At 32.9% G+C, this 24,479-nt stretch overlaps 4 protein-coding genes across 4 annotated transcripts; 1 reads left to right on the top strand and 3 right to left on the bottom strand.

Moving 5' to 3' along the window:
• The first annotated feature begins 3,035 nt into the window (after positions 1–3,035).
• LOC111904570 (probable transmembrane ascorbate ferrireductase 4) lies at positions 3,036–6,983 on the top strand. The gene is made up of 4 exons (XM_023900323.2): positions 3,036–3,268; positions 3,427–3,478; positions 3,656–3,852; positions 6,579–6,983. The coding sequence occupies exons 1-4, from the start codon at positions 3,110–3,112 to the stop codon at positions 6,906–6,908; spliced, it is 738 nt and encodes a 245-aa protein (XP_023756091.1). The 5' UTR covers positions 3,036–3,109; the 3' UTR covers positions 6,909–6,983.
• A 442-nt stretch (positions 6,984–7,425) lies between these two features.
• Positions 7,426–10,044, bottom strand: LOC111904568 (uncharacterized protein At1g26090, chloroplastic). The gene is made up of 7 exons (XM_023900321.3): positions 9,721–10,044; positions 9,345–9,488; positions 9,189–9,263; positions 8,896–9,077; positions 8,630–8,801; positions 8,006–8,431; positions 7,426–7,730 (listed from the first exon to the last, which is right to left on the bottom strand). The coding sequence occupies exons 1-7, from the start codon at positions 10,039–10,041 to the stop codon at positions 7,596–7,598; spliced, it is 1,455 nt and encodes a 484-aa protein (XP_023756089.2). The 5' UTR covers positions 10,042–10,044; the 3' UTR covers positions 7,426–7,595.
• Positions 10,045–11,230: 1,186 nt separating this feature from the next.
• Positions 11,231–13,138, bottom strand: LOC111904613 (uncharacterized). Its single transcript, XM_052770038.1, has 2 exons — positions 11,451–13,138; positions 11,231–11,366 (listed from the first exon to the last, which is right to left on the bottom strand). Exon 1 carries the CDS (start codon positions 13,129–13,131, stop codon positions 11,686–11,688), a length of 1,446 nt encoding a protein of 481 aa, XP_052625998.1. The 5' UTR covers positions 13,132–13,138; the 3' UTR covers positions 11,231–11,366; positions 11,451–11,685.
• A 6,870-nt stretch (positions 13,139–20,008) lies between these two features.
• LOC128133030 (regulator of nonsense transcripts 1 homolog) lies at positions 20,009–21,577 on the bottom strand. Its single transcript, XM_052770037.1, has 5 exons — positions 21,369–21,577; positions 21,121–21,276; positions 20,921–21,031; positions 20,619–20,844; positions 20,009–20,438 (listed from the first exon to the last, which is right to left on the bottom strand). Exons 1-4 carry the CDS (start codon positions 21,417–21,419, stop codon positions 20,755–20,757), a joined length of 408 nt encoding a protein of 135 aa, XP_052625997.1. The 5' UTR covers positions 21,420–21,577; the 3' UTR covers positions 20,009–20,438; positions 20,619–20,754.
• Between the last annotated feature and the right edge of the window lie 2,902 nt (positions 21,578–24,479).

The following is a 24,479-nucleotide window of genomic DNA, read 5'->3' as shown; positions in this document are numbered from 1 at the left end:
ATTCAATTGAGCATTCATATCATTAACAATTTCTTTTCCCCGATAAACTCTACTATAGTCTTTAGCCAAAACATCAGCAACATATTCACCCAAAACATATTTGTTTGCTTGTCGATGATTAGGTTGCAACAATGTTGAAGAACATGTGTGTACATCAACAAATTTATTCACTTGGAAAAGTCCATCAGAATTTTTAATTGCTTTTGCTCTTAGTAACCAAGAACAATTTTTCGAAACACACACAGCTTCATACCTTGATTTGGTGGATCTACTTGTCCTCGTCTGGAACCCTTCTCGAAGACATTTTTTTTACCAATACACCGCTTTAAAAGTTCTTTGTTTTTAAATATACTCTCACATTGAATCTTTTGAAGATTAATGTCTACCATCTGTGTTGGGATATCTTCATTAATATCAACTGACCATGCTGGTACAGGGGGCATACCGTGAAAAAGGTTATCGGGATACTTAGCTTTAACTTCATCACCCAACTCATCTCTATCGGAATTACTTTGTAGCTCGGTTATATCTAAACATACATCACCAACATCAACATAATGCCCGTAAACATGATTTTTTCATTTTTTTGAGTTGATTTTTTTTTCTTTTTAGTTTTATCTACCACACGCCTATTCATAAGTTTAACTTCTTGTTCGGCAACATCATCACAACGACCACCCACATGATTAAGATATGTACCAACATCATCATCACCAACAGACTTGTAATTCTCGGGATCCACATAGTGAATAGGTGAATAACTAACATTAACATTTTCAGCAACACTGTGAAACTAAGGTACACTAGGAGTATTGAAAGTACCTATCGGATAGTTGCTCCCTTTATAACTGCATAAATTACCAACAAGTTGGTTTCCAATTTCACCACCCCCATTAACCTCCTCAACTTCATCAACCACCACAAACACTTTCACAGCCCTTCCTCCACTACATTTGATTACGTTTATCAACATTCTAACATCCACGTCTTCAACTATAGCTATATAATAATTTAATTCAGGATGGTGGAAACGAAGACTAATTCTATATTTGTCTAGCAAACCAATTTTGCTTCTTACCAAAGATACAAAATCACTATAACTAATATACTCAGAAAATATCAAAGCGAGTTCAAAAATACCTCCCTGTGGACATATGTATTCCAGATTAGTTCCATTAACTTGCCATCTCCCACCGGTTACAAGACAAACCAAATATTCAATCATTTTTTGAGCAAATTGTAGAGAGAGTTCCTAAATAAATAACAACCAAAATGATATTTTTTCTACAAAAGTTTTTATATAGCAACGTGATTTCGTAGTCAAACCAATTCATTTCATAGTCAAACTTTAAAAAAAAATACAAAAAAATACACCATTTCGCAGATAGACTGAGAGGATTTCGCAGATGGACCTATTCCATCTGCGAAATTAACCCTATTTATACAGAAAAAATATTAAAAAAAAAAAAAATCTCATCTGCGAAAGTACAAGTACCTAAAGCACAGTTGTGCTTTAGGTACTTGTACTTTCGCAGATGAGAAACCCATTTCGCAGATGAGACCTTCTCATCTGCGAAATGGGAGGCCATTTTTGTAATTTCGATTTTTTTTGGCTATTTTTGTAATGCAATTAGTGTAAATGACTATTTTTGTCATTTTCTCTAATAATAATCAGCTCGACCTCCTGTGTAAACAAAATTTGTAAAAGATTACATTAACAGTTTAGGTCCATATGGTTGACACTTATGAAAGCTAGCAATGAAAGAAATTTTAAAGAACATAATATTGAATCGGAAAAAATTGTCTCAAATGTAAAGGCTCATACTTAGTATGGGTAACAAACAATTGTCTCAGATGTAAAGGCTCGTACTTATGTATGGGTAACAAACATAGAAGAGGGTGTGACAAATTAGATTGGAATCAATGGGTTATTTCACCCTTTCTTTGTAATTGAAACAATGTAAAAATCACCTCTAATAGCCTTTTGTTTTGGTTATTAAAATTATTAGTCTCATTTCGTTAAATACCTGTGAAATAACAAAAATACATTTTATTTTTTGTTATTATATTTTTATTAAAATTAAATAAATCTCCCACATCACCACCTATCATCGCCTACTTGGGTTTGAACCCATTTTTGTTTTGCTTACTCCATCATTTTGCAGTATTGAACCAAAGTACCCATATGTTGAACCATGAAGAAAATAGAAAGGGGTGTGTGGTTAGAGTGAATAGGGTTGAGAACCACTGCTCAAAGGGGGAGAGGGTGAGGTTGACAGATGGAGATGACATTGTTGAATTTAAGAAAGAAAACAATATTATTAAACAAGGCGTGTTATTGTTATTCATCCATAGTAGTAATAGTGGTGATGTATCATTCGGGTCAATTATAGGATTCAAACCGAACTCAAGTGAAAGAAATAGTATCGTGGTGCAGCGGAAGAGAGAAGAGTGATAGGGAATTGACAGTTATGGAAAACACCTTGTCGGTGGCGACTAGATGGTGGGTAGTCGACAGTGTCAGCCAGAGGGTAGACTGCCGACAATATCGACTAAACAATGGGAGAAAGGCAATAAGGAGGATGTCAATGGTTGTTAAAACAAGATCCCAAGAAACCTAAACATAATGTGTTTTTTTTTTACATATTTAGTCATGTATTATATATGTTTTTATTAGTTCTGTTTAATGGTAAAGTTATCATTTTACTAAGACCTAACGTCTAATTTTTAACAGAGTGCAATTTTTTGAATTAACAAGGACGTTAGCTATCAACTTTTTAAAGGTTAGGCCAAAAAGAATGATTATGAAGGACCATTCTATAACTTAATCTCAACTTAATGCAAGATAAAAACACATTAAAAAACAAATACAATTATGAAGTTTGGTAAGACCTTGGAAACTGGACTTATTCAGTAAAATACGTTGTTTTAGGGAATATATAACTATTTTATATAAAAAATAAAAGAAAAACAAATATTTAGTGATATAATTATTTCTGTGATTACCCTCCGTTTCAACATGCATTTTAATTTTATAGTTTATACCCCTTTGCTTTCCATTCAAGCAACATCTATTGTCATCCCTTTCAACATCAACAGTAGCTTCAAAATGATAACCATGGCTGCTACTGCTAAACCCATCTTCTCTCTCCTCTTACTCGCCAGGCTCTCTGCTACACTCGTCGCCATTCTTCTTCTTAGCTGGGCTCTCTACTTCACCACCAGCTTCCTTCCTCACACACTCTCTCAACGAGACCTCATTTACTCTGTAAGCAAATTCCTTCAAATCCCACATTCTTTTGTTTCTTTAATAATTGAGTCTTAATTCACTCAAGATCTCCACCTTTTGTTCTTTATCTATGTAATTAGAACATGCATTTTGTATCTGAGCTCATGAATCTGTTTCTTTCATCATAATATCAACAGGTTCTGCATCCTTTATTGATGGTGATTGGTTTCATTCTCATAAGCGGAGAGGGTAATTCCAAACATATCTTCAAGAATTAGATTCAAGTTCATGATATTCTTTTAAAAGTTTTCAAGATTTTAATTTCATGACAACCCTTTTTTCTTGAACTTGAGGTGAGAAAAACCCATGTTTTTTCTTGAAAAAAGGTACTGAATTTATTTGTTAATTCTGGGGATGAAATTGCAGCTATATTGGTGCATAGATGGTTGCCTGGTTCAAGAAAGAGGAAGAAAAGGGTGCATTTGTGGCTACAAGGGGTGGCATTTACAAGTGCGATATTTGGGATTTGGACAAAATTTCAAGGGAGAGAAGGGGTAGTAGCTAATTTCTATAGCTTGCATTCTTGGATGGGTCTTCTTTGTGTTTCTCTTTTTGGAGTTCAGGTATTTATAAATTCTTTATTTTATAAAAAATTATAGATTAGATTCTAATTCAGATTATTCGTTATCCTCAATCTTAAGAAGTTTTGATCAACATTCAACAAGTATCTTAATTTGGTATTTGTTAAAAATCATTAGCAATCAAAAAAGATTCATTAGATTGTTCAAGTCATCGTTTGGATTTATTTAAAAAAGAAAGCAATTTGACAAAGTTGTTGAGCTTTTTGAAAAAAGTAGAACGCTTATAATAGAATGCCTATAATTGGCATAAAATAAAATAAGACTGTAGAATACTTATTATAGACATAAAATACAAATTTGTATTTAATTAAAAAATGTGTTAACTATTAACAAAATGAAATTTGAGATAAACATTTCTAATAATTTAATGGTCCCTTTCCGCAACCACATGTGAAACAACACTCCATTATTGCTTCTATAATCTACCATAATAAATAAGAATGATTTTGCCATATGTCATTCTCTCTTTTAATTGGTCACATGTCATTTTGTCATTATTTTGAGATATATTTATTTTCCACTTGTCATTTATTTCATTTTTCATTTTTAATATATCATTAATTTAGTTTCCATAAATTAAACCTAGCATAACTATTAATTTAAAATTTTAAATTTAAAATTTCAATTTCAAATAAATTTACAGTTTAAACCTTTGTGCTTAACATTTTGTTATAATTAATCATTTTAATACACGAGTTTGATAACTAAATACAAAATTTTAATTTATTTATTTTTTGCATATTTCTTCTCATAATTTTCAAATTCAAATAAACTTCCAATTTAATTGTTCATATTTAACATTTTCTTTTATTCAACCCGTATAATATACGGGTCTTACAACTAGTTCTATCTTATACAGTTATACTATACTATAAATATATTAGTTGTATCTTGAATTTTAAGAGATAGTAGATACATAGTCTTTTTATACAAATTAATTATGTATAAACCAATCATTAATACTTTGCCAAAAGTTTGAAAACTTGAATTAAAGAAGGTTGTTAAAAAATTAAATCCGAAGCAAAATGATAATTTAAAAATATTAAATTTATCTATATAAATTAATTTATATTTCTTAAATTAGACACCAAAAATAATTAATTTACATAAAATGTATAAATAGACAATATAAGTATAAGTTTTAAACATAAATATTTTATTTAAAAGTGGTAATTTTTTTATTACATAATAACTAACAATAAAATCTATTAATTGTTTCCTCGTAACAAAATTATTCACCAAAAGAGTTATTTATCGTCGTTACATTGCACGGGAATACATTTAGTTATATGTAACGTGTCTATGTGCGGCAATACATCTAATTATATGTATAGTGTCTATGTGCGTATTAGGATCAAACTGTATAAAGAAATGAAACATTATAATATAACTAATCTTTACATAATTCTTTTTTTTAATGTTTCACGATTCTAATTGAATTAATTTTAGTTTTTTATAATGAAATGATAAATATGGAGATATTTTTTATCACATTCATACTTCACTTTTAATGAGATTTAGTTAAGTTCGATTAACTTTTTATTATAAAAAAAACAAACAATTCCCTAATTTTTAATTAAGTAATATATGTAGAGCGTTGAACTATACATGATATCTACATATAATATATAATTATTACATATATAATATATAATATATAATTATTATATATATATTAAAATAAAAGTTATTTTTGCCACAAGAGTTTTCTATCTTAGATTTTGGCTAGGAATACGTAATACTCCCTCCGTCCCAATTTTATTGTTCACCTTACTATTTTAGTTTGTCCCAAAATTATTGTCCACTACCAAAAGTAGATATACGTTTTTACCGTATTACCCCTAACATTTAATAAAGTAAACATCAATAATTACAAATACACATTTCCCATTGTTTTTAAAAAAGGGCAAGATGGTCATTTTATTCAAAAAGACAAAGCTAATGATTGTTTTTTTTAATCTGTGTGTTTTTTGTCTGTGGACAATAATTTTAGGACGGAGGGAGTATAGTTTTTGTGTTTCACACTTTTACACTTTTGACACAAGGGTATTCTATTTTATTTTTTTTACCACAAGAATTTCCACGCTATTTCCGATTTTGGCCACAAGACATTCTATATTGACATGTTTTGTCCCTAGACTTTCGTATGTTGTCACTTCCCACCAAGATACTTTGTAAAATAGCATTTTCCATATATCTAGTTTGTAACATATCACTTTCACCCCGTCAGATTTGGACAACAACACTTCAACCCTTTACCTTTCATACATCGCTTTGTAAAAATTAACAGTACCCCTCCACCATATATTTTGTTTTTAAAACATGCTTGCATCCATGAAAAAGGACCGTAGAAATAAATTAACACAACATCAAATACCATACCCCCCCCTTTACAAGGCGCAAAAGCAAAACCTCACATGCTTTCCGAGTTGGGAGGTGATAATTTCTAGTTATAATAAAAACAATAATTTCATTACTACAAACAAATCAAAGCATTTTTATCATTTTCTTTATTTCATTATCTTATCTATTTTATTCCTAGATTGTTCGATTTTATTTCATCCAAGCAAACAAACTCTAGAAAACTAGTAATATTATTGTTACATATTTAGTTTTATTAATGTTCATAGTACAAGTTTAATATTCAAATTTATGATCTTTACCTTATTTTGAGAAAAACCGTGTTTTTATTTTTGTTGTCGATGCAGTGGTTGATGGGTTTTCTAACCTTTTGGCATAGAGGCGAAGCACGAATGATCAGAATACAAGTTTTGCCTTGGCATGTTTTTATTGGTCTTTATACATACGGACTAGCTGTGGTGACAGCTGAAACCGGACTTCTTGAGAAGCTAACTTTCTTGCAAACCAATGGAGTTGTATTGAAACACTGCAATGAGTCATTGATCGTTAATGGTTTGGGGCTTGGGTTAGCCATGTTATGTGGGGTTGTGATATTAACCACAGTCTCATCCAAACAATATCAAAGTATTCCCAAAACAAAGGTCATGTACTCAGATAATAAGTACTTGACTCCGTAGTTTAATTCATGTACATATGCATGCTAATGTGTGAAAGTGACTTTACTTGGTTCTTAAATAACATTTTTATCCAAATGTTTTTGACCAAATAAATTCATTTGACCTATAAGTCTTCTTTATTATACACGATATGACATAACATAACAAAACGACATTGTATTGAGTTTAATGTACATTAGAGAGTAGAATTGGGATTGATGTCTACGGAATTTTTGTCTCACCCAAAAATGTGGAATATGAGTTCTTTTTACATCTCGTATCTCACATCTGAGCAAAAGACGTGAATGCCCCCAACCCATCATAGTCGTCGGAAATAACCCTAAAAAGTTTGTCAATCTTTGTCCAATTTTGTCTCATGTAACAACAAAGAGATATGGTCCGTACTTTCTAAACAATGACAAAAGATAACATTTGATGTGATTCAACCCATAAAACAAGACCAAACAAAACAAAAAATGAAAAGGGCACAAACACATTATCCACCATTTATATGTTCCAAACCAAATACTCGAAAAGAGAAGACCGTAACAAATGTTTTTCATGAATATAAAGCAGCCGATCCCATGTGGTTTATATATATAACTCATTGTACACTAGTGTACTTATTAATGATTTTCCAGGATTCACTATCAATGTATATATTACAAAAACAAAGTTTTCATCAAAGACTTGAAGCAAGAATAGTTGTTAGCTTCGCATGGTGATGATAAGCTTTCTATCTATAAATTTGGCACCTCCAACCTTCCCTTGAATCTTAGATGGTAAACAAATAACACGTCTTTGATCCCCAACTTCAACCAATAACTCGGATCCTCCCCTATACTGCACAATTTAAAAGTCAAAGTCAACAAGATCATGTAGGATTCTAAATTCTTTCTTTTTTAGTTAATTGACTTGATAGACACATGACTTAATCCAGTAAGCTATATATAGTTGTTTCTTCTTTTAGACTTAATGCAAAAAGAACGACTTGATAAAAAAATTATGGGAAATGAGCTTCCTAACTTTTTACAAAAATGCCCTCTATTTTTCCCTTTCATTTCCCAAGTTTACAAATAAATGAAAGTATGTGGATATAAAAAGAAACTTGTCCTTACTTGATATAACTTTATTTCAGACTTGTCAAACCCAGGCATGAGAAGGGTAACAGATTTGTTTGCAGGATTAAATGTCACAGGCTGCAATTGCAAATATCCACTTGACCTACTTTCCAATCCACTTAGAAGATTTCGTGCATCATTACTTTTTCCATTTCCCAAAATACCCTCCCAGTTTAACGAATCTTTAAACAAAACAGGAGGATACGACGCAAAAGGCAAGGGCAAAAACGTCTTTTTGGCGTTCTCTAGACATTCATCACCACAACTTGAATTTGTCACACCAAATGCACCAGAAACAAGTGCTCCAGATTGAACAGCACATCCCCAGTAACGTAATGCAGCATTTAATGACATTGGATTGTTCAAATCCATCACTAAATAGCACCCGAATAACTCTGGATTTGTGATGAAAGATGACCCTTTCTGCACACATAGAATCAAACCTGGCTTAATGTATTAAGAGTTAAGACACCACATTTTACTTATTTGCCCTTGTTATTTTTTCCACCCAACTCCTCACGTGTTAAAACTGATTCAGTTATTGGTCAATTTATTTCTGTAATAGGTTAAGCATAAACCTAATTTTGGAAAGATGAAAATTAAAAGAAGAGAATTTGATACCTCTAACATGTGCTCTAATTTATCCCATATTTCTCCACTAATTTGCCCATTGAATCCAGAACTACTAGTGCCTCCATTAAAGGCTTCATTTACAAGTCTCATAATCGAGGGACCAGCCAACCTCCCTAAATCGGTTTTTTCTGCCAACTTTCTCAAAAATCTCAAATACAATCTGGCATAAACACAAGATTATAATACACCATCATCATCATACATACATACATACATGAAAATTGAGAGAGAAACCGAGAAAGAGAGATTAAAACCTTGATTTACCAGTTGCACCTATCAATCTTATTGTTTCTTCAGTGCTTATACCATCATATATGACTACATCAAAGCTAGTCTTTTGAGTTTTGTTTCTTAAAAATCCTACAAGCTTTTCAAGTTGCAATGCTGAAAAGATTGTATCCATTCCAGGAAGAACACCAAACTCTTCTCCCACAACCTACTCCACAATGTTGTATACGATTTCATCAAGATAAATATTATAATCATGGAAAAAGGACGAAAAGATTGAATTTTTAAAGGAAGAAAATGATAATGGTCACATACCCACCCCTTCGAGGACTCCTTGTGTCATATTGAGACGAGCATCAGCTTGTTTTAGTTGATTAAGTGGTTCAAGAATCATCTATTATTGTGAAAAGCGAATACACAGAATAAGTATATCATCTATTAAAAGTTAAAATAACAACAAAGGGGGGAATAGTACTTTTGTAGTCTCCAATCTGACAGCTGAAAGATTGTCATTGCAAGTAACAGGAGTTGCTCCAATCTTACAGTTAAGAATATAATCTGCAGTGGGATCTTGCGAGTGTATGACCAAGCATGTTTTAAGTCCAGCCATTGCATAATGCTGTGAAGAGATGAAGTTAATCAACATACCATATTGAAATTATGTAATCGAAGATACTTTTGGGTTTTCACTAGATTCAATTCGAATCCAACAATTACTGTTTTACATAATTGCCAAGTTGACCTAAATCCCAATTAAGATCAATGGATATCCATCAATCGATTGAGCAAGAATTTGAACGCTCGCCTCAACTTTTGGAAAAAATGCAGAGGGAGTAAGTAAGAAATGGAACCTGAGCAGCAAATATGGCGGAAAAGGTTTTACCAGAACCGCCTTTACCCAAAAACGTGACGAATTTTGTGGGTTTTGGGTCATTATCAGCATTCGGTGTTGTTGAATTTTTCGCCATTGATATGGTGAGAAATCTCCGCGGCATTCGTCGGAGGAGAATATGATTGGAGTTGGAATGGAATTGAGGCCGGGAAGACGATGAATGTAAAAGGGTTGGTGGATTACAGAAAGCCATTTTTGGTAACAAGATGATCTGATGAGCAGTTTGGTAGCATGTAGGAAGTAGGAACTGATGAGATTGTGGGTACATATAGCATAGCATGACCTACAATATCAGGGAACAACGGGAAGTCGAGAAGTACTGACCTATCCTGTATCCACCACTGTCGGTAAAACAATTTTCGATTTACAGCATAATAGATTTTTTTAAGGATTTTTATCATAAATTGGGAAAATGGTCTCATAGTAATTATTTTTTGATATTGTTGAGGTTTAAGTAATTCTTTTTACATATTTATTATTTAACTAGGTTAAAACCCGTTTGATACAGACCGACAAATAAAAATAGCAAAACTAATACATAATGAATGGTTAATAAACATAATGGAATTATCAATGTTATATTTTAAATTAAATTTAAAAGATATACACCGTAAAAATCAAATAAGCCTTATACTATACGTATTGACAAAAACAAAATTTAATTGAAAAAATATCAATAAAAAAGTAAATATACAACACATACATACATAAAAAATATACAAACCACACACAGACAACAACACATCATAGTTGTTAACTCGTGACTAGACTCGTGACTCAACTCGTAAGAGTCATGACACTAAAAATTATACATAACATCATGTGTCAACAAAATATAAGCCGAATATTTAAGCACATTTACTAATACGTTACAAATTCACTAGTTAGGGTCATACATGTCATAAAGTATCAAAAAACAGCTAGTGATTTCGTAACAAAGCAAATGACAAAAAGACTTGGTGTGTTTAAATCATAAAACTAAACTTCAGGGATAAAGTGGTCATCATCATCTTCATCTTCAACCACCGTTGTCTCATGGAAACCAATATCATCTCCCTCTTCCTCGTCCTCATCATCTAAGTCAACAAGTTGGCTTTTAGCTTTGTCTTTAACATTAGGCACTTTGTTTAGGTTCCTTGGTCTTACAAATTAGTAAAGCTTGAATTTATTAAACTTGATACTTATTTATATTATAATATGTAATCATCCATTTGTATAATTTACCTCTCTTTTATTAGTACTCGTTCCTTCATCCTATTTAAAACATTCATGAACATCCATCCATGAGATATCTTCGGGGAGACATACATCCTCCTTTTCAGTAATCCATTCATCATCCGACTCCATGTCCGACAAACATATTGGATCATGTCTCCCCTCTTTCTTTTCTCTTTTGAAGTCGTGTATCAAGGTTGATGTTATATTTCACAAACACCAATGCATTCAACCTTTGTTGCTCCAAACGGTTCCTCTTCTTGGAGTGTATATGGTCAAAAGTGCTCCAGTTTCTCTCATATCCGGTGGCACTACATGTGAGGCTCAAGACACGAATAGCAAGATGTTGAAGTTCCAGGCACTCATCTCCATAACTTGACCACCATTTAGCTACCATTTAATAGAACAAATGAGTAATAAATAATGATGTAATTATTATATATTTTACTAGGTTATATTTTTCCTAAAAGTTACCAGGTTGCATTTTCTTCCTCATTAACACGGCTGCGGATATCCCAAACATCCCGATGCTCTCATTGAACTTTACAAGTTGTTCATGAATTGTCACCATTGTTGGCCTATCATACATCCTTTCAATGACATCATACAATCCACATTTGACTTCTTTATCAGCATTAAAGTTCTCCTTGAAATGAAGACAAGTTTATAAAATAAAAGAAAGTATGTGTTTAGTCATATATAATAAATGTTAGTGAAATAATAAAAATATATACCTAGGATTAAGAAAATATCCCGCAACATGAAGTGGCCTATGAAGTTGCATATTCCACCTAAGATCAATCTTGTCCCAAATAGGTTTATATCTTGACTCGACACCATGGAAGTTCACTTTTATTTGTTCTTTTGCCCGATCCATAGCTTCGTATATATATCCCATTGTCGGTTTCACATTGCCATCCATAAGTCTCAATACCTTAAAAATAGGAACTACACAACTCAAACAATATTTTATAGCCTTCCAAAAGTTGACATCAACCAAAATAATTCTTTCAACTAACTTCCCTTCATCTTTAGAAGCAAAGGTGGATTCGGCCCATTCATTAGAAGCAAACAACTGTCGAATTGGATGTTTTAACTCTTGAAATCTTTTCAATGTAAGAAAAGAAGTAGCAAATTGTGTTAACCCAGCTCGTGTTAATTCTTGACCACCGGTGAACCTTCTAAACATGGATAACAAAACACAATGTCTATAAATATAAACGGTTACTTTTCGTGCTTTATCTAAGGTGTATTTGAATGTTTTTCCACCTCCAATGTCTTGCAACATCAAGTCAATCAAATGGGCAGAACACGGTGACCAATATAAACGAGGTCTCTCTTGCTCCAACTTTAAACCGGCTAACACATAAGTCGAAGCACTATCGGTGACGACTTGGACCACATTCTCCTCCCCAATTTCTTCAACAATTGAATTAAGCATTTCAAATAACTTATTTGCATCTTTAGCAAATGAAGATGTGTCAATTGATTTCACAAATACCGTGCCACTTGGACTATTCACAAGAAAATTTGTGATAGACCTTTGTTTTCCATCCGTCCAACCGTCAGACATAAGAGTGCACCCCATTTTCTTCCACTCTTCCTTGTACTCATTCAACCCTTTTTCAACACATTCTACCTCTTTCTTTAGGTATGTTACTCTCGCCTCATGATATGAAGGAAGTTTCAATCCTTTCCCATACTCCCCTATAAGTCTCAAAGCTTCTTTCCACAATGGAGACTTCACCAAGTTAAATGGCAACGCTTCACCGTATATAAGTCGACATAAAGCTCGAGTTACGGGCTCTCTATCCTTCAATGCTTGATTCATTGTTTTTTGTTTTCCTTTATTGAAAACAGATTTCACATCCCCGTTCCCGTCACTCTCAACTTCAAAACATTCATCATCCATTGCCTTAGACTTGTTTTCCTCAAAATCCCTCAATAATTTTTTGAAAAGTTCTTTTGTAGCTTCATCAACCACCGTGCAAACAGAAGCATCAATTTTTGTTCCAGCAAGATGATTCTTCATTCTAAATACTCCTCCATAAAAAAATTTATTGCAATAATTGCATTGCAATCTAACTCTATTTTTTGGGTCTACTTTAGTACAATGTCCCCAAATGATATCTGGTTTTGCCTTTCCTTTTGGCATAATTAAACTCTACAAACCAAAGAACCTAATCAAAGATAATCACATTACTAAAAACAACCTGATCAAAAATAAAAAATTGCACACAGGGAAGAAAGAAAACGAGAACACATAATATTTGAACAGATAAAGAAGATAGACAACAACAGGGAAGACAGAAAACGAGAACAGGTTAAGAAAAAGTTTCTGGGAAAGAGTTAGCTTCCTGAACTAACTCACATTAGTTTTAAAAAACAATATATTCCGAAAATACCCCTGGGGACTCTTTTTGTCCCAAAAAATTCGAATCTTTGAGATAAAAAAAAAATTGATTCAACAAATTTATTCACATTCAATATCATAATCTTATACAAAAAAAGTGAAAAGGAGGAAAAAACCTTACTTGTTAACTGAAGAAGGATTGTGAAGTGTTGAAGGAGTGAAGGAGAATTGCTGGAAAAGTTAAGAAGAAGAATCCTAAGAAAAGTTAAGAAGAAGTATCGCATGTAAAGAAAAAGAACAAAAGAAGACTTAGGAAATAAAGAAGTCTAGGAAAAAAGAAAGGAAAGACAAGAAGTTCAGTTTATGAAAAGATTTCCACTTTGACTTTTCTCTCCATAAAACCCATCATACAACTGGATAATAGTTTTAACCACAGGATAATAACTTTAACCATTGGATAAACGAAAGTAAGCAAATGTATCATGACTCGTCCGATTTACGAGCCAACTCGACTCGGTCCGAGTCGGTACTTGAACCGGAATTTTTTTACAAGTCAGAAAAAAACGCGTCACCTTACGAGTTGAACCGTTTTGGGTATCAAATGGCTCGACTCGTACGAGTCAACTCGTGACTCGTACGAGTTTAACAACTATGCAACACATACACACAAAATCATTACATTTGTGTTGCATTTCTATTTTAGCTTTTAAAAAAATTGAAAGTAGGTTGCTGTAATAGAAAAGTAATTGAAGGTATAATCGTATTTGTTGGTTGATATAAAACGGTTGTTTACTGGAAACATACAAAGCAAGTTAATATCAAATAAATAAGTTTCTAAAAAGTAAAATACAGTTTAAGAAAAGCTGCAATGCACAAATCAATGAAAATATAGCATTCTGCACAAATTAGTTTACATTATTGACAATTATAGCAATATACTTAGAAAGTACATTGCCATTTTAGGGTAAAAAGGATAAAATGTCATAATAAATATATTTTATAAACTGGTAAAAGAAAACTGCATTGCTATATTATGGTTTTATTGCGATATTAAGTCATTGTTAGTTATAAAAAAGGGTATTATGGGAAGTTTTAAAAAAAAATTAGTAATTTGCAAGAATCGTTCTTGTTTGAAAGGTCCATGTGTTAGTAACTTTACAAAAAGGTCTCTTTGTTAGTAACTTTACAAAAAATCTCCATATTTTTCAAAGTTAACAGAAATTATCATTATTTTAATTCATTGAGAATAAAAATAACTGTAAGATGCTATATTTGACAAAGGTAATAAAGTGAAAAAAAATAAACATAAATGGTCCCTGTTTAATATGAAATAATTGCAAATACATGAATGGTCCCTGTGATACTAACTTTCCAAAAAAAAAAAACTCATGTTTTTAAAGTTTTATTGAAATGGTGCTTGTTTTGTAAGTGTTGGGTCAAAATATGGTTTATATTTTGTTTTTCTGGGCAATTGTATTTTTCTGTAATATTTTTGGAGTTTACGGTCATGTTTACGGTTGATTTTACGGCCGTAAAACCATTTACGGCCCATGTCCACCAAGTCCATGTTCCCCTTGTATAAATATAGGTGTTAGGGTGTGAGGAAAAGATTGATGAACATTAGAAAGTTTACGGCCTAGAGAGAGAGAAACGTGTGTGTGTGTGTGTGAATCTTTTGTATCTAGAACTTTAATTCATATCAATACATACAAGATTCATATTATTCTTCTTCTTCGTCTCTTCTATTTTATCTAACATCATCCGTTTGATTGGGATTCCGCACCATCAAACGGATCTAATTGATACACAGGCAAAATTAGGGACTTACAATTGGTATCAGAGCTTAGTTGTATCAGTCAGTTTTCTCAGATTTGGAGCATTATTTGATCTTATTTTTGAAATATTCTTTCGTTTTTGGATAGATCTCTGAAAAATAAGGGGGGTTTGTTCTTCGTGTTTTTCATAAAAAATGGTTTTTGATCGAGTTTTGGAGCAAAAATCACTATTTTTGGTCGTAACCTGCGAGGGGGTGGCGGCCAGCAGCTAGGGTTTCCGAGGAGTTCACGGCCCGAGGTTTGCGGCTCGGAGTTTGCGGCCTCGGCTCGGAGTATACGGATCAGCAGTTTGCGGCTCGGTCTCACACGTTTCCGGCTTCTGAGTTCTCGGTCTCACACCTCGGCCTCGCAAGAACCACCCTCGCTTTGCATTTAAAAAAATTAGACGGGACTTTGGAGTTGCTGGGGATCGAACCCACGACCTCCAGATCAAAGAACATAAGCGCCTTACCAACTCGGCTAACAAGTCTTTTGTTTTGTCTCTTCGAAATTTAAAACATAACCTGTTCCTTTCGTTCCTAATTTCATATTTTTTACACTTTTAGCCTAAAATTCAAATTTTTTTTAATTTTAAATCCCTTTTTCATCTAAAATTATATATATATATATATATATATATATATATATATATATATATATATATATATATATATATATATATATATATATATAAAATTAAATTAAAATTAAAATTAATAAATAAAATTATATTTTAATTTTTGACTTTTTAATTTTTGACCTTAAATTTTGACTTTGACTTTAAACTTTGGCTTTTTCGTTTAACTTTAAAATTTTCAAATTTAGCTTTTAAGTTTGACTTTTGAGTTTAACTTTTTAAATTTGACTTTTAAGTTTGACTTTTGAGTTTAACTTTTTAAATTTGACTTTTGAGTTTAACTTTTTAAATTTGACTTTTAAGGTTGACTTTTGAGGTTTATAATCAAAGGGTTTGACTTTTAAGTTTGATTTTGGTTTCTAGTTGTGCTTTTTAATTGATTTTAAGGTCTACGAGGGAGTTGAAACATGAAAGAGAGTCGTTATGATATGTTAAGACAAAATTTCAACATTTTCGATTATATCCCTGGAGAAACCCTCGAAACTCAGTTGCAGCGATTTACTACACTTATTACCGAGATGAATATAGCTGGGATCTTCTTGTCTAAATCTGAGATAAACAAAAAGCTATTGAATTCACTTCCAAAATCGTGGGATATTGACGTGGCTATCATCAAGAAGACAAAAGATGTCAATCGTCTTAGTCGAGCTGATGTACTTGAAGAACTTGATGCTTTGAAGTGTGGAAATACAATGAGTTCTGCAAACATCTCGATCAATGAAGTTTCAGGTTCTCAATCATGTGAATTTCATGTACACTATCTAGTGAAGATACGATTAAATTTCTTCGGGAACAAATTGATTTGTTAAAAAGAGAAGTTGAGGGTCTGAGATATGAAGGATATCAACTCAGGAAACGACAGAAACCCCTGAAGGCTGAATTAGAAGCAAAAACCAAGGACTTTAGGAAGCTTCAGGAAGAGTATAGCAACAAGTGTGAAAATTATGACTATATTAAGAGACAACTTGCTACTGTAACTGAATAACTTGACAATTTGAAAATTAAGTGTGGAAAAACAGATGTTAGTTTTAAAAATTATACTGCGTTAAGTCAGACAGTCGAGTCCTTATTTGAAACCCAATTAAAATTCAAAGATAATCAAAACAAGGGTTTAGGGTATGATAGTGTTCCTCCACCTTTCAATCATAACTACACATCCATCTCTATGACACAGGAAGAAATTGCCAGGGAGGCACATCTTAAATATGGAAAACCAGCTGGATTTGTGTCAGGAGGTATTCAGGTTGAAAATACTAATGTGTCTACTTCATGTGCAGGTAAAGTAGCTGAAGATGAGAACAAGGAGAGCATTACTGAACAAACCAACATCTCTTTGAACTCTGAGTCTTTTGCTTTGAACTCAGCTGCTTCTGATCAACCTGTCGTTAAGAAATATAGGCCTCCAATTCCAGCGCAAAAGAGTGCCTATTGCAAGTGTGCATCTGGGATCAATAAGAGACAAGGCAAGGATACGCCACCAGGGGCAGGAATAAATAACTTCACAGTGAAGAAAAAGACTTGTTTTCACTGTGGAACACCTGGACACATTGCCATAAATTGTCCTAATCGTGCATGTGTTCCCTACTATGCACAAGGATGGCAGAACGCGCCAAGAGGGAGATACTCCAAAAGAAACATCTCAAGGTCACGTTCAGACCATGATGACTGGAACGCGCAGAAGGCTAAGAATCAAATCCACAAGGCCAAGAATCAAAATCCCAAGGGCAAGAAGGGAATGTCGGCCAAGAAGCCAAATCAAAGAGATGGTCCCGTAAAGCCAAAATCAAAGTCATCTCAACGACCGACATCAAGATCAAAAGCAAGTATCGAGCCACCCATCAGATCGAAAAAGAAATGGGTTAAACCCAACTACAAATGGGTTCCAAAGGCTCACTCTCCCAAATCTCCTAATGCTTCTAACGTTTCTACATCTTTTGTTTGTGATAAGCAAGATATGTCATGGGAGAGAGTATCGTGCGTTGATGACAAAGGTCGACCCAATTTCAAAATGGACTGGGTTCCAAAGACTAATTAATCCTGCTCTGTGTCGGAGCAGCTATGGAGGCATATCATCAGAATTTGGTTTGTTGGTAGTGGCTGTTCCAGGCACATGATAGGAGACATCTCTCAACTGTACAATACTCAGAACATTATTTGAGAGTATGTGTCCTTTGCGGGAAAGAAAGAAAGGAAGAGATCACAAATAGGGTTAGTGCTTAATGATATGAAGAATTTTCGGATCTGTTCTGAGATTATGCTTGATGTTCTTAGACCTTCTGAATATAGATTCAATCGGTGAATTACAGTTTGCGTGTTCTTCTCTATACTCCTGAGTTTTTCTTAAGTTGATTCGCTTTAAAGACGGATTTTTGTTTTAGGATAGCTTAAATTTGCGCATTTATTTTCGTTTCTCTCCTATGCATAAATTTAGGGGGAGAAATAAAAACAAAACAAAAATTTTAAAATTTTAAAAAATCCAAAAACATTAGAAAATCAGAAAATCCAAAAAAATGTGGTGTTAATGAAATGTGCTTGCGGGAGATGTTTTGGGAAATGAAATTAGGAAGTGATAACGGGCAATATGAATCGGCGTAACGTACCTAAGTTGAATCGTCTACGCTCTGTGTTCGATGCGCTGGTAGGCACGAAAGATTTTAAATGGACTTGACTAGGGAGAGTTGAACCTAATGAATTTAAGGACTTGACAAACTTTGACCTAGTTAGATCCGTTTAACCTGATGTCACGACGCTCGGATAGGTTGAGCAGGGAGATATACATGGGAATCTACCGGTCACATTAAATAACATGTATCTAGAACTGTGGATCGATCATTGGTAAATTGTCCAAAATTGTCACAAATTTTTCGTGTTTAAGTGGACCATAATATTGGCGATCGATCAGACGAAGATGTAAAGATAAGGGTACCGACAAGTGGAATAAGGTTGTCCAAAAACTTTGATCCCAAATCACTCTTAAAGTTAGCTATTACTTTGGTTTTTGTTACGTTTGTTCATAGTGTTCTTCTAATTTAAATATTAGGGGAGAAATAAAAAAAATCAGAAAATTAAAAATTTTAAAAAAAATTAGTGTTATTTATGTTTTATTTCTTTTTCAGAAAATATGAAAAATCCAAAAATATTTTTGTTTTTGTTTAATTTGTGTGCTAAGTTTTCTTTTAGTTTTGTTTTGTCTTGAAAAGTGATTTCAGGTGAAGATGAAACTCATGGAGTTTGTGTTGAAGATTTCTGAGCCAAGGCTTTGTCCGTGAGCATCGAAGAATTCTCATTCGAATGAGCAAGAAATGAAGATTATTCTTTCAACATTCAATCTTTCAACCCCAGAAGCAAGGTGAAGCAGAAATTGAAGATTATGTGACAGATTGCATTGAAGCCTCCTCAATGAGTCTGCTGCTATCTATGAACCTGCTGAAGTGATCCAGAAGATTTGTTCTCTCTGATGTTCTCTCTGAAGATTCTCAAGCTGAAAGCACCATCTTTCAAGAATCAATACGTCAAGCCAGCTCACCCAATGTGCGTTCAATGCCAAATTCTGAAGAAAACCTCAAGTGCTCAAGATGAAGTCATTCATTGAAGATTCATATGTTCATCCTGATGCTGTGAAGAAATAGAAGGTTAAAGCTGAAGCCAAGCTCCCATTGAAGATTGACAATAAGAGCTAGCTACTTTTTAGGGGGAGCTTGTTGGGTCGATTAAGAAAAGAAAGCTATAAACCAAGGGGGAGATTGTTGGGTCAAAATATGGTTTATACTTTGCTTTTCTAGGCAATTGTATTTTTCTGTAATATTTTTGGAGTTTACGGTCATGTTTACGGTTGAGTTTACGGCCGTAAACACCTTACGGCCGTAAAACCATTTACGGCCCATGTCCACCAAGCCCATGTTCCCTTTGTATAAATATAGGTGTTAGGGTGTGAGGAACAGATTGATGAACATTAGAGAGTTTACGGCCTAAAGAGAGAGAAACGTGTGTGTGTGTGTGAATCTTTTGTATCTGGAACTTTAAGTCATATCAATACATACAAGATTCATATTATTATTCTTCTTCTTCTCTTCTATTTTATCTGACATCATCCGTTTGATTGGGATTCCGCACCATCAAACGGATCTGATTGATACACAGGCAAAATTAGGGACTTACAGTAAGAATTAACAGAAAGTGTCCATATTCATAATTTTAAAGTAAACAACAATGTACTTTGTAGTGTATGTCTAGTTGTCTAATATAACATCATTGCATTTTGAATAAAAGTAATTGTAAGATGATATATTTCACAAAGGAAATAAATAATGAACTTGAAAGATTAAAAAGGACGATGGATTATGAATTTATTATTGATAAATTATCATTACTTTTTTTGGCTTTTGAAATATAACCATACTTTGCTTCAAGTTGTTGAGAGGTCCTTCCACCAAGCACTCATGCTCCTGGTCTCAACATAAACAAAATGATATTTATTGGGGGAATGGTATTATTGTCTTTTCATAGATGTTATAGGGTATGACCTTATAGTACGTGAGTAAGCCATTACATAATGGTTGTTTACTAAGAACTTTTGGATTTCCAAGAATCACAATACCATATCGAGCACGAGTAAGTGCAACATTAAGCCTACGTAGATCATTCAGAAATCCAATACCCTAAAACACACAAGCCAACCATAATTAAAATCTCATCACCCCATTATAAACCCTAAACTAAATACAGATCATAGCAATGGGTAAAAACTATATGTGTTGTCATTTTGTATAAAGAAAATGTAAGTATGTTGCTATTGAGAGTTAAATATTTGTTATTATTCGGAAAAAATATTAACCAACCTGATGTTTGTTACTTCTGACGCATGACGAAATAATGTAATCGTTTTCCCTCCCTTGGAATGAATCCACACTTGCAACCTGAGTATACATGATGTAACTCATAAATTATATGAATTTATGAAAAAATGTGATTACCTCAATGTCCTTGTAAAGTAAGTGCACCGTTTCTTGACATGTAATTAACAATATATACACGTTGGCCTTCGTATGGTGTTATAACCCCTATCTGCATAATATTTATGTATAATAATAAATTAATTATATCCTATCAGTGCCAGTTATTTTTATAAAAATATATATACCTGACTTGGAACTACACTTATTAAAAAAGTAGTATCTATTTTTTCAACATTTGCAGCAACTGTTCTGTTAAGATAGAATGTCCCAATAGCACTTATTTCTTCTTGTCCCATCTTACAATATAAAATAAATTAGTGAAATCAATACATAAAAGAACATTAAGATTTAACTTTTAAGACCATTTTGCCCTTGTCACGCATACCTGGACATAAAAAAACATGCAGTGATTTGGGACAGGCCATGGAAAATCAATGCCTGTTGATTGCCTTTCGTTTATGGTAACTCCATTTTGGAGGGTATCTTCGTAAAAATTATTCGAAGGGAATTCTGAAAGACATGGATGCATAGGATATTGCACCTGAAATTTTTCAGATGGAATAAGTTAACATTTTTTTTATTTTGTAAAAAGACGTATTTGCCTTTGTCACACATATTACTATTTTTTTAAACCTGTAATCTGATTGGTTTTAGACCAAGAAGCACAAGTCTAACATTGTTCATCGTTTAATTGTTGAAGCTTGTGAAGTTCACTCTTTTCAGATGTATCATGATGGCGAACCTTAAATGAAAACATATAGAATTCAAACTATTAAAAATCAAGCGTGTAAGAGTCATAAATGTATACAATTTGGAACATTAAGAAAAAAGAAACCTGAAAGAACCATAAAGCAAAAAAAAGGCATATCATCGACCACCTTCTAGACATGACAATAAATCATAACATACAAAGATTTCAACGCCAAAGAAATATAAAACATGTAATATATAAATCAATCAAAATTATTATACATGAGAATGGGAAAATCAAAATATCATAATCATACCTAATTCCCATGTTTATGGTTATTTTTGTCCAAAGGCTCAAGTAAATGATTGAATCTTGAAAATACAGTTCACATCTTTAACCCCTTAATCATACAAAAAATTGCCATTAATATTCAATAAGTTATACCCTGGTTTACAATATCATCATAAAAAAGACCTAGTTATTACTCTCTCTGATGTACAAACATGACATGATACAAAAGGATTAAAAACAACTCTATGGTTACTCAAAAAAATCTTACACATTCTTAGACAGCAAAGATAATTGATATGAAAACTAACCGCATGATGCCAAACGAAGTAGTAGGAAAAGTGATGTCAAAGATTTGAGGGTTTGTTTGAAGGTTTGCTTGAATCAAACGGAAATTTCAGGGGTGGACTCGTTGAAAAAACTAGTTTGAAATCGCATCTTTTACTTCATGGTATTTCAAATTTGATTTGGGTTGGAATTCAAAGATTTAACATGTTGATATAGGATTTCCATTCCAAATGTTGGAGATAATTATAAAAAAGAGTAAGAAGGATTAGCTTTGGCTAACACGTGTTGAGATTGTTGTGTGCCTTCTGTACCTTCCATGGCGCTTCAGTTGCGTAAAAGAAGTGTTCCATTTTGACAACCTAACTTTGTAATTAAATAAAAGATGCGATTGAAGATTAGTTTTAGAAATGATTTTGTTCCTCATTTATTCTTATTAGTTGACAGAAAATCGTTGAGTTAGTTCCTGATTTATAGCCTTCAATTTTGAAACTTGATAAAAATGTGTTGATTGTATGCGATGGCTTAAGAGGAAGGGAAAGTGAAAGTGGAAAGGGCATCGACGGAAATTCACTTTGGTATTTTGAGCGGGAAAAATCAATCGGGGAGGGCTTAGAAAATGTCATGTGACAAAAACCTACTTATTTATTAGATTAGGGGATTTATTAAATGTATTAAATATTATCATTTATTGTCACATGCTATCTCAAGTGGTAACATATAAATGGTCAAAGAAAAATTTGTCATTGAACATTATTTTTATAAATTTCTTAACACTTTTAAAACTTCTTATATAACATTTTTATGATTATTTTTTCTTATTGGTTTTTCTAATATAATGTTTTATATTTAGTTTATATTTTAAAAAAAAATTGTTATATGTTCATATAATTTTCAAATATTTTCTAAATGTTTTAAAATTTTCTTACAAGTTTTTTATTTTCTTATTTTTTTACATTTATATACAATTTTTTTTTATAAATTTCACACAATTATTTCTAAACTTTCTTTTACAACATATTTAAATTGTTTTATAGATTTTGTATGAAAATTTAATACTTTTTGTAACATTTTAAAATATTTTCATTAAATACTAGTTTAGAACATTGTATTAAAAAATTAAAAATTTTATAAACTTCTAATTAAAAAGTGTAAAAAAGTTGTAATAATTTTTAGAACGTCCCAAAAATTCATAGTAAATTTTCATTTTTAAAACAATAAACCATACAGACGAGTTGTTCCAAAACCGATCAAAGTAAATATATTATTTAAACATCACAGTAACTATTAAAAATTGTTACTGCGGAAAACTTTGGTGGATACGGTGCAGTAACGTCGGACTCTTCTCTTTCGTACTGGAAGTACCTGAAATCATAAACATAAAATTGTAAGCACAAAGCTTAGTAAGTTTCCCAAAATATCACATACCATACATACAATAGAGATTGATATGTGCCAACCATAGTCTTGTTATTATACCATGAGTCTTATCATGGCCTTCATTTGCCATGTCGGAGGCCAAAACCTTGGGTCTTACAGACAAGTGTCAAGAGCCACCTATTGGTCTTCCATGCAGGTATCATAAAGACAACTAGCATTCTACATATAACTGCCAAGGTCCATACCCTTGTCTTACATACAATTTTTCGGGAGACATGTCCAGTTCTTTCATGCAGATACCAGGGGTTACCCACTAGTCTTCCTATATAACACAAACCAGCAGAACAAAATTGGTACCTTCGACCCCTGAGTATAGTGAGGAAACTCACCTGAATCACAAAGCCGACTAACACTCAGCTCAAAACCGTGTCAACCACAAATAACTACTCTCTAGCCAAATGATGAGTGCCAAACACTTCCTAACAATCCACACAAGTCAAACCCTAAGTTTACCTTCTAAAATAGAGATTGACCAAAAGTTAACCCAAGCCAAATATCAATGGTCAAAGTCAAATTCCATAGCCCAACAAATATTCAGCCTCACGTCATGATTAGCCCTTGGTCACGTCGTGAGAGCTCACTCAGTCCGATTCCAACTTATCCCAATTCAACCTAGCCAACTCAGTTAAGGAAAATCACCTGATCTTACCTCACGACGTGAGCAGCCTCCTCTCACGTTGTGAGCCTCAAAATCTCGACAGAAACCAGATCATTCAACCCTCACGTCATGAGACCCTATGTCTCACGTCGTAAGCATAGTTTGAAGCCAAAATGTCACAACTAGCATTTTTGCTAGGAAATTACACTCTCATGTAACAACTCACCTAGTGTAATAACTTGTACCCTAAGACAATATCATACTATATGCTCATTCAAATATATCTCATGTTTTCAACTAAGGGCTGAAAACCCTAAGAATCTCGGTTTGAGTCCATATTGGATTGGGATTTCCTTATTAGGCATAATGGACCAATAAGCATCCAATTCAATTATTTTGGACATGGAAACCCTATTTGGATTCTAAATGGACCCAATTCACA

The sequence above is a fragment of the Lactuca sativa genome, chromosome 3 (assembly GCF_002870075.4).
Source record: "Lactuca sativa cultivar Salinas chromosome 3, Lsat_Salinas_v11, whole genome shotgun sequence".
In the NCBI taxonomy this organism is placed as follows: domain Eukaryota; kingdom Viridiplantae; phylum Streptophyta; class Magnoliopsida; order Asterales; family Asteraceae; genus Lactuca; species Lactuca sativa.
The sequence above is the reverse complement of the archived record's forward strand: the minus strand, read 5'-3'. Positions and strand labels throughout refer to the sequence as shown.

Excerpts from the sequence above, each read along its gene's own strand:
- LOC111904570 (XM_023900323.2), top strand. The coding sequence starts at position 3,110 with ATGATAACCATGGCTGCTACTGCTAAACCCATCTTCTCTCTCCTCTTA. Across the intron at positions 3,269-3,426 it reads AACGAGACCTCATTTACTCT|GTTCTGCATCCTTTATTGAT; the intron begins GTAAGCAAATTC and ends TAATATCAACAG. Across the intron at positions 3,853-6,578 it reads TTTCTCTTTTTGGAGTTCAG|TGGTTGATGGGTTTTCTAAC; the intron begins GTATTTATAAAT and ends TTGTCGATGCAG.
- LOC111904568 (XM_023900321.3), bottom strand. The coding sequence starts at position 10,041 with ATGCTATGCTATATGTACCCACAATCTCATCAGTTCCTACTTCCTACA. Across the intron at positions 9,264-9,344 it reads TCAGATTGGAGACTACAAAA|ATGATTCTTGAACCACTTAA; the intron begins GTACTATTCCCC and ends TCACAATAATAG. Across the intron at positions 7,731-8,005 it reads CTGAAATAAAGTTATATCAA|TATAGGGGAGGATCCGAGTT; the intron begins GTAAGGACAAGT and ends TAAATTGTGCAG.
- LOC111904613 (XM_052770038.1), bottom strand. The coding sequence starts at position 13,131 with ATGCCAAAAGGAAAGGCAAAACCAGATATCATTTGGGGACATTGTACT.
- LOC128133030 (XM_052770037.1), bottom strand. The coding sequence starts at position 21,419 with ATGAACAATGTTAGACTTGTGCTTCTTGGTCTAAAACCAATCAGATTA. Across the intron at positions 21,032-21,120 it reads GCATGTTTTTTTATGTCCAG|ATGGGACAAGAAGAAATAAG; the intron begins GTATGCGTGACA and ends TTATATTGTAAG. Across the intron at positions 20,845-20,920 it reads TAAGTGTAGTTCCAAGTCAG|ATAGGGGTTATAACACCATA; the intron begins GTATATATATTT and ends AATATTATGCAG.